Below are 9,742 nucleotides of genomic sequence, written 5' to 3' on the forward strand. Positions count from 1 at the left end.
AATACAGCATACAGGAGTTATAGAGTCTTATGGAAGGAATTTTATTTGTTTTCTAAGCAGTTTTGCTTCATTTTAGCATTTCCCCCCCATCATTGTGGCTTTGGTTTCCAGCCTTTTTTTTTTTTTTAATCCAAGAGATAAAAAGTAATGTTAAAATGACTCTGGAGTGTACAGTAAATAAATAACAATAAAAAAAGATAAAACTTTTGTTTCCTTTTTTTGGGAATACATTAAACACTGTTCCTTGTTTTGTCAATATTCCTTTGGGATTTTTCTTTTTGTATAAATAAAAAGTAAAAAAAATAAAACAACTTTTGTTTAGGTGTCGTTTAGTGAAAGCTAAATGTAATGATTTATTGATTAAATCAAGAAGGCAAGTTCAACCATGTTAAAACTATTTCCTGCAACAAAATGCCTGGATTATCCACCAACAGACCATCGTGAGACAGGTGAGTTTCACCCAACTGATGATGTGTTGTTGCATTAGTAATTAATATAGTGATATAGTAGTTAATGGTGGAAAGGTGGCGTTGCCTCATTTAAAAAAAAAAAAAAAAAAAGATCAATCATCAGCAAAGATTTTTCAAGTGTCAAATTTGCAGCGATTAGAGAATCCGCTATCTCCCACCATGTGTCCAAAATATGATTTTATAAAAGTCCACATGTGCTGCCACTTACTTCTTTCTGTTGCTTTGCCTGTGGACCGGTGTCATCTTAAATTCAGTTCCTTTCTCTTATTCTTTGCACAACCTTTAGCTGACCCACTTCCTGTGGCCTCGTTTGGGTTGTCATGGCGAAGTTGAAAGCCTTGTGAAGTTGTTGGGATTTAGTTTGAATTGTACCCATTGACATTAAGCTAAATGACTGTTATTTGTGGAGGGGGTGGGGGTGGGGGTGGGGGGGTGGGTGGAGTGTCACTGGTGTTGCAAACACAAAGGAGTGAACTGGGCTGAAGCTTTGTCACCAGGGCCGAGTCACACACTGTACTGATGACAATCTCAACAAACCCTAAAGCTTCTTGTTCAAGGCTTTCTGACCGTTTCTGTTTACACCGGGGGCCGAGCTATTCATACAGTGGACGGGAATAAACGAGTGGGGATTGTCCCCGGCCACTTCCGAGATGCATGCAGTCAGAGGCGTCGTAACGGGGTGGGCAACAGCCCGTAGAGATGGAAGCAACCGCAGTCAGTCACCGCAGCGTGTCGTCTGTTTAAAGAGCCACAACACTTCTTTTTTTTTTATTTTTATAATCAGCTGAAATTCTAGAAAAGAAAATTGTGGAAATATTGTTTGATAAAAAGTGACTATTCGGTTGTCGGGCTACAAAATAAATCACACATTTGTCGTTACTTTTAGATCAACATGTGGCTCTTCAGCCCCTCTGTAGCGGTTTCCCCGGTGCTTTCGGAATATACTGTATATATAGCGTGAATAAACATTCTGTTTTCATTTTATTTGCATTCCACACTGATTTTCAAAAATGGTCTATTCTCTCATATGAAAACGGCTGAATAAGGTAAAACAGCCGAGTCAGCCAGAGTTTAGAGGAAAACACCAAAGGGGGGAAAAAATAAGAAAAGGGACACATAGAAAATAGGAGGGAAAAAGAAAATAAAAGAGAAAAACAAAGGGGAAAATGAATAAAAATATTAAAAATTATAAAAATGAAAAGAAAAGGAAGAATTGGAAAAAGGGGATAAAAGAAGAAACAAGGGAACAAAGAAAAAAATAAAAGAAACAAAAGAACAATAAAGAAAAAAGACCTTCAGCGGCTAGAAACAGCTGAAGAGGCTAAAATAGCCAAGATGACTTAAAATGTAAAATGACAAGTGGCAAAATCCATTGAAAAAAAAAAAAAAACATTTAAAAATGGCCACAACAGCCTAAAATGTAAATAAATATATATAACTTGTACCTGTAACCCTTCATAAATGCAACCTTAATCTTTTTAAGTAGGCTACAGCAAAATGTCTTTTCTTTAGTTCAGATATTTAGCAAGCTTTGCAGTTCCAGATAAATTTGGTGGAAAATCGTGGTCATAAAGTTTGTACGTCGGTGTTGACCTTAAACCACCTACCGTACTCATCTTAAAACCAGCCAGCTCTTACACAGAAGTGGATCTCTCAGCACTAATCAGGCTTGGAAAACATTTCATGTGAGATGAAATTATTCAGCCTGTGATGTTCTCTGATCACTGTGCGGGCTCCGGCGCGCCACACAATGAATCAATTAACCCGACCTCGGCACTGTGCGGTCAAGTTCTATAAATTCAGAATGAATTTTGAGGTACGTTATTGTTCTCAAAGTCTCAAAATACACTGGGTGTTTCACAGCGCACATTTTCTGTCTCGTCCGTTTCCTGTTTTATGTCAAAGTCTCACTCCGTTTCAGGCTCTCCGTCTTCCCCTCCTCGTGTTCGATTGCCGCTCCCCGCCCTGATGTGTTGCGTCGCCAGTCCATCTGTGTTTCTTTGCGCCAGTCGCATTCTGTTCTTAGTTCCACGTTTCTGACATTTCTCAAATTAGTAGTGTTGCCGTGCCTTTTTACGAGAGTCGGATCACTGATTAGACAGTTCTCAAGTAAATTACACGTCTGCTGACCTTTCTTTCGATCTCTGTGAGACACTGGATGGTCGGTCACAACTAAACACGTATCCTCTGGAAAGAAGTAAGCACGCAATTAAAGTCATGCAACTGTATCATACGTAGACGCAAAGTGAGCGTGGCAATGTTAATGCGTCGACGAGCTGCGTAAATGTTAGAAATCCAAATTGTTCAAAGAAAAGAGGTAGAAATTGTTATTCCTGGACATGTTGGAAAAATCACAACTTATTTTCTCCGCGTTGACTCAGACGTTTTAGTCCGACGACACAACAGTGTCTCTATACACATTTCCATCGCTACCACCTTTAATCCACTATTACTACTGCTGCTGAGGCGTTACTCCAGGGCAAGTATGAATGATTAAAGTTTGAGAAGTCTTAATTTCTTAGGGTGCCGCCGTTAAAAGGTGAAGGTGTGTCCGAGGAACTGGTTTTGGAGAAATTCCCAGGCTTGCTCTAAAAGCAGACAGATGGTGAAGACGCAGAATGGCATCAAATGAGTTCAAATGAACCTAGGGGCCAGGGTCAGCATGTTGGGTGGTGGTGGTAGTGGTGGTGGTGAGGGGTCGACGTGGCCTCCTTCTGCATTTGAAAAAGCTGCCAATGCCGGAGCGGAGCGTATAATGCGGGGGTGGGGGTTGGCCGGGCTTTTCAGACTGGCCTGTTTCTAAGAAGTGCAGTTGCTGGCAGGGGGAAAAGTGTGGGGGGTTGTTCTCCCGGCCTCCTCAGCCACATTTTTGTCCCCACTCAAACTCTTGACCGGAGCTGGTACATTATCCACTCGTCTTCCGGTCAGATTTAGGTGAATACGGCGAACAAAACTCATTTTCAAGTAAGCTGCATGCGTCACTGCGAGAACAGTGACATTATTGGGTGTAAAAAAAAAGTCTTGAGAAAGAGCGATGAGAAGCGAAAGTTTGAGGTTGACAATCTCATATTTAGTCATATAAAAGTATCGCTACTTTAGAAGAATATCACTCAAGTCAGAGTATGCAAATGATTACTTGAGTAAGCTTGATAAAGTACCTACTCAGCAATTATTTTGCTTTTGTGAATTTCTATACAAGAGACATTGATTTTATCATTCGGAGATGTTACAGTGCGTCCAGAAATTTAAAAAAAAAAGAAAAGCGATCGGATGTACTCACAGCTTTTGCCATGTAGCTCAGACATGAGCTCAGCTGCATCCTGTTTCCACAGATCATCCTTGAGATGTTTTGCCGGCTGAACCCATAGTCCGCCTGTGGTAAAATGTTGATTGAACACGATTTGGAAAGGCACTCACCCGACTGTAGGAGGTCCCCCGGTCGTCACGTTTAGAGGAAACCAGGCGTCGCTCACCGCCAGGTAAAATACAATCCCTACAGTGAGGCATGGTGGTGGCAGCATCATGCAGTGGGGATGCTTTTCAGTGGCAGTAAGTGGGATAGTAGATGGAGGGAAAGATGGATGCAGCAACATACAGAGACATCCTGGATTAAAAAAAATTAATTCTCCAGAGCAGTTTTGACTTCAGACTATACATTGTACATAGTCCGCATTATTTTTCTTTTTAACAAATCGGCAAACATTTAAAATAAAAAATAAAATTGTCTTTAAAGGGTTTTGTGGGTAGAATCCTGAGATAATTTGCTTTTATTCCATTTTGAGAAACAAAGAGCCGCAACATAACAAAATGTGGAAAAAGTGAAGCACTGTGACTATGTTCCAAATAAACCCCTAAAAATATATAGTTTTAGGCATATTAACATATTAAATAACCTCTGAGGAGGTTATCTGAATGTAACTTGATCCTATTCTGTTCCAAAGCTAAACTAAACTAAAGTGCAGAATCTTTAGAAAAGGGTTGATTTAATTAAATATGCGACATGTGACCAAAAAAATAAAAAGATTCTGGCGAAAGGCTGAAAATCAACACCGGATGTCTGAGTTTTGCCTGAACTGAATCATTTTATGGAAAAACAGTAAAAATAAAAACTACATTGCAGAAATACCACAAACTTTCCCATTTTCATTTCAATATTTACACCAAACTAAAAGCATTTCAAAAGTTTTAAGTTTGTGATAATAGATTTATTATTATTTCATTTTCATGACTCGTAAAGTAAAACTGCAGCCGGTGAATCATCTGCCATTCTGCTCCAACTGGAGGTTTCTTGATCAAAAATGTGCTTTAAAACACTAAACACTACAATAACTCCCTGGCACATCATGTATATGTGTTCCCTACCTCAACTTTCATGTAATTCAATTAATAAAAAGACATTCGTCTTTTTTTGGGGGGATTGTTGGAAAGAAAAAGAAGGCAGTTTTGGATCAAATACAATATATTGTACAAATGTTACTAATACAGCATTTTCCTAACAATGTACAGTTGCATCAAATAAAAAAAAATAGAAGACGTTGCTGTTACACACCGAGCGAAAGGCGCCGCACCGAGAGATCATACAGAGTCCGCTCGGCTCTTCAATGTCGCGCTGCTTTATCTTTAACCGACGTATAAATATGCTGTGAATTTGCAGCACGGCCCAGAGCAAACAGGAGGATCAGTCCCGTTTCCCACTTTCCTCGCCACCGATCACAGTTAAAATCATCTCCGTTTCTCGGGGCTGAGAGAAAGGAAGAGACGACAAGGACTTGGCAGCTGCAGCCGTCAGGGTGCCGGGACGAGGACTCAGTGGCGGCCTCTTCCTCTTCCTCTTCCTCTTCCTCTGCCGGCCCAGCCTCTCCCGCGGCTGCTGCTCAGGTGTCCGGCGGAGCGCCGCAGCTTCTTCCTCTCCTGGTGGTGATCTCGCTCGGCCTGCTGCTGCTTCGTCTGCTGCTCCGACTGCGCGGGGCGACAAGGCGCGGGTGTTAGGGAAACGAACAAAAACACCAAGATTAGAACTTTGGAGGAACCTGTGAATATTAACGTCCGGATTGTTCAGTCTGTTGTGTTTCTAAATGAACTCTTCACTGTTTTACCCTTTTATAGATGGAATTCAGTGATCAAATATGTGACGATTCAAGGTTGTATAATTGAAAATATGTGAAAAAAAATGCAATGCCACATCTAAAAAATATATATATCAAACGACACTACAGGACATGCTGCAATAGTACACAATGAGGTAGAATATAAGAAATGACAAAACACGGCGGAAAACAGCCAAAACAAGGCAATCTAATAAAATATGACAGCTTAGGACATGATAATATGATATAATAGAAAGGAGATATAATGCGACAAAATCTACAGAATTACTTTAAATGATGCTCCGAGATACGATGATATAGCACATAAAATAATATGGGAAGCAACGATACGCTGAAATGAATTATGGTACGAAAGGAACAGGCATGTAACTCAAAATGACATATAATGCAGTTTTATAGGAAACCACTAAACAATATCAGACGCTACAATATAATAGCAAATATGATTTGGTAACATGCATCTCACTACAAAATGACAATAGATTATGATAAAATGCAAAGGAATATGGCAAGCTCTTATATGTTGATAGTAATTAAGACACGGGGCAATGCAGGGCAGTAATTATGTTATATGTCACTACAGGATGCCGCACTGTAGGAAACAACGTCGAAACGACGACGACGGGGGTCACGGGAGGACGCAAAACAATACGACGGAAAACACACTGTGATGTATTTTTACTCGGGGCAAAAATAACTCCCATTATCTCTAAGCAAACAGCCGTGCGCACATTTACAGATGATAAAAAGTAATGCGCCACATTTCCACACCTTTTTGAGAGTGAAGGTCAGCTGCTTGCTGCCCACGGCCGTGTCGGCCGCACTGCTGGTTCCCGAGTGCTCCTCCACTTTCAGGCGGTCCTCCAGGGAGGCGCTACAAGAACAGACAAAAAAAATGTGAGAAGGAACTCGGGAGCACCTTCACAATAAAACACTGTAAAGTTTCAGCGTTTAAGAGGTGACGTTAGATTATGGGGTCGCCTGCGGCACTCGAGTAAAAGAGCGGTCGTGTAAAAAACAAAAACATAAGCTTTTTATGTGCAGTAATTTGATAATCAGTAAAAGTTAGTTTTTTTGTACTAGACTCATTCACTTAAGACGTACTTCTTAAGTTTCTGCTTGCGGGTCACGTCGTTAAAACTCCTGAACTCCTCGCCGGCTTTGAGCTGATAAAACCGAGGCTGCGTCGTCTTCTTGCCGTCGGCCGCGTCCGCCGTCGCCTCGCCGCCGTTCTGCTTCTTGTCCAGCAGGACGGTGTTGCGGTCGGCCTCCTTCTTCTCCTGCCGCCGCCGCTCCTTGCCCTCCAGCCACAGCAGCCGCCGCTGCTCCCTCACCTCCTCCACCCAGCCCTTGTCGTCGTCGTCGGAGCTCTCCTCCTCGTCGCTGCCTCGGCCCTCGGGCTCTTCCTCGGCGCCCTCGGCCGCCTGGAACGGGAAAAAAAGTGATTTCACACAAACGCAAGAAAACACAGCAAAGGCAAGAGAGTCTTTGTTTGGGATGGGGGGGGGGGGGACGGACGCGTGACCGTGTCTGGAAGGAGCCGGAGAGAAAAAGCCGTCATTTGATGAGGCTTCTCACCTCTGGCACAAACCACTTGTAAGACTTTACTATCGTCTGCGAGAGCGGCTGAGTCGCAGCTATTTCAAGGTCGAGGTTCTGCAAATATTAGCATTTCCAAGAGCGTGGAAATTGAGGGGAGGGGAGGGGAGGGGGGGTTGAGATTACAGTCCAGTGCAAGTCTACAGCGGGACCAACAAACCTGTTGGGAAGCCTGCTGAGCCAGCAGACGCAGCTGCTTCTTCCTCTTCTGTCCGACCCTGGAGATGATGGGGTTGAGCAGGCGGAAGTCCTCGCTCTGCTCGTCCACCTGGTAGTCGGGGTTTTCAAACATCACCTTGAATCGGTCGTCTCCGAGGAGGGTGGGAAGGGCCTGCGGAAAACCAGACGGAGGGTGAAAACGGAGCCGTGGCTTCTACGTTTAAATCTTAAATGCTCTTTTGGTTTAATTTCTAAGCAGCGCCATCATCCTCTTGCTCCATGAAAACTGTATTGTTCTTGGGACTCGGTTGGTGGTTGGCCATTGGTGTGTGAATGTGATTAACTATGGAAAGCACTCTAGCAGTTGAAAAGCGCTTTATGAGTGAAATCCAGTTATCATTTCTGCTTAAAAAAAATTATAATTATTTTTTTTTTTAAACCTGTACCGTTAAGAAAATGTTATTGTTCAACTCTGTGTGATATATGTCACTTCTCACTAAAGGTTATTCATACAAGAATGCGATTTAATCATGTTTATATTTACAATAAGGTCTTAAGCTTTTAATGTCATTCAACAATTCGATGTGTTCCCTTCCAGGGTAAACATTAGATTGCATTATTTTTGACGTGTGTCACACTGTGTTGCCCCACCTTTTAAAAAGAAAACTAAGAAAAAAAAAAGCCTAATTCCTTTCTGTAAACAGAAAAGGGTTTGACCGCCTTCATCTTGGCGTCTTGCTTCCTCACCTTGCCCTTCTTCTTCCTCGCGGTCTCTTCTACTTCATCGTCGCCCTCCTCCATGAGCTTGAGCGCCAGTTCCTTGTTGACCTTAGGCAGGGCCTGTCCCGGGAAAAAATATACACATGTCAGCTTCGCTTTAAATACACAGTCCAGTTAGAAAGGTTTGTATCTCTTGGATGGGATTGATGTATTAGCACCTCATTGTTTATATCCTGAAAATACGCTAAAATTCAAGACGTGGAATCATCATGAAAGAATGAAAATGGATGACTTGAAACCTGGAAGTGAGGATTCCTCACCTTAACCTGCACTCTGTGGGTCCTGGACTCCTCGATCTTTTGGCGGATCTTGTCCTTTCGATACTCCTCATACGCGAATGGATTGGCCATGGTTTTGACCTGCGGTTACATCAAACAACAGAACGTTCACACTTCTGCTTCTGGGGAAGATCGGAGAGATCCGCGGGAGAAGGAAAACAACAAGCACCTTGTGATAAAGTCTCATGTCCATGAAGTAGCCGTGCATGTAGGCGCGCAGGAGGGAAGATCCCACCAGGTGAGACAGACCTGAAATGAATGAGGAAATGTTTTTTAATCCGCTGGTTGAATATCGCCACTTCTTCCTGTACATCCCCAATTTTCTACTCCCATATCGAGGCCGAGGGTAGAATTTATTTATACATTTACTGATTTTAATGTGGCACATTATGGTGATCACAGGTGATTCTCAGTTTTCTTCCAATAGAATCCGACAACAAGATCAAGGAGCGTGGATGAAAACAGGAAGACCGGGGGTCCAACGGGACGGACAATTTGATTTCAAAGAACTTCAGCGAAAATCTGGAAATGTTTTTTTAACAGAGAGCGAAAGTTTGAAATTGTCTTGTGAATGAGTAAGATCGAAAAAAGGTTATGAAACGAAACATAAACAATCCAGCCTACTCTGGATTTTATTCCATAATCCAAGCATATCAGGGTTTATGGATCACATTTTAAAAACAAGCTTTGTGTTACTTGTTTACAAAAAAACAAAAATAAAAAATCATGTTTAGGCTATAATAACATACAGGTTGAAACTACAATGGGGGTTTAAGATAAAATCAGCACGGTTTTATTCTTTTAAAAGAAGACATAGATACACAGGTCCTGTTGGGAGTGAAAAGCTGCTTCCATTCATGATGAAAGACGTCTGCTCCTACTGTAGAAACCATCATACTTGTGTTTTTACTTTGGCCTGGTTTCTGTGGTTGTCTCCAACAAAGTTTCTTTTATGTCGTTTTATTCACTTGTTCTTTATTAGTACAACTCCAAAATTCAGTAGTTATAATACTAACAACCTGGTACATGTGTTTAAAGTTCCACGAAGATTGACTTTTCACTTCAGTTTTTTTTAATATTAGTCTTTATTTTCAAAAACTATCATTGAAACTCTGCTACAATTACTTGGAATTCCATAAACGCTGGTAAATTTGAGCTCTTCGGAGGATTAATTGAAAACTGCTGCAGAGCCCAGCTCTTTAAACTCTACCACCTAAAACGGTTCAAAGATTGTACAGTCAGAAAAATCATGACATTTAGGTGCAAAAACTCAACACTTGAGTCATCGGCTGTTTTTGTTGCTTGGGCAAAATTACTCATCATATCTTCAAGAAGAGCAACTGATCTG

The 9,742-nt window shown here is 41.7% G+C and overlaps 1 protein-coding gene across 1 annotated transcript in view; it reads right to left on the reverse strand.

Annotated features, from left to right (window-relative positions):
- Positions 1 to 4,535: 4,535 nt before the first annotated feature.
- nol10 (nucleolar protein 10) overlaps positions 4,536 to 9,742 on the reverse strand; it is a 13,242-nt gene continuing 8,035 nt past the window's right edge. The window contains exons 14-20 of the mRNA XM_080479831.1: positions 8,564 to 8,643; positions 8,377 to 8,475; positions 8,084 to 8,176; positions 7,338 to 7,508; positions 6,683 to 7,002; positions 6,350 to 6,452; positions 4,536 to 5,429 (exon numbers count right to left, since the gene is read on the reverse strand). Of these exons, the coding sequence (XP_080335957.1) occupies positions 5,277 to 5,429; positions 6,350 to 6,452; positions 6,683 to 7,002; positions 7,338 to 7,508; positions 8,084 to 8,176; positions 8,377 to 8,475; positions 8,564 to 8,643 (1,019 nt within the window). The 3' untranslated portion in view covers positions 4,536 to 5,276. The remainder of the gene's footprint in view (positions 5,430 to 6,349; positions 6,453 to 6,682; positions 7,003 to 7,337; positions 7,509 to 8,083; positions 8,177 to 8,376; positions 8,476 to 8,563; positions 8,644 to 9,742) is intronic.

Source organism: Lipophrys pholis (assembly GCF_963383615.2).
Source record: "Lipophrys pholis genome assembly, chromosome: 14".
In the NCBI taxonomy this organism is placed as follows: Eukaryota; Metazoa; Chordata; class Actinopteri; order Blenniiformes; family Blenniidae; genus Lipophrys; species Lipophrys pholis.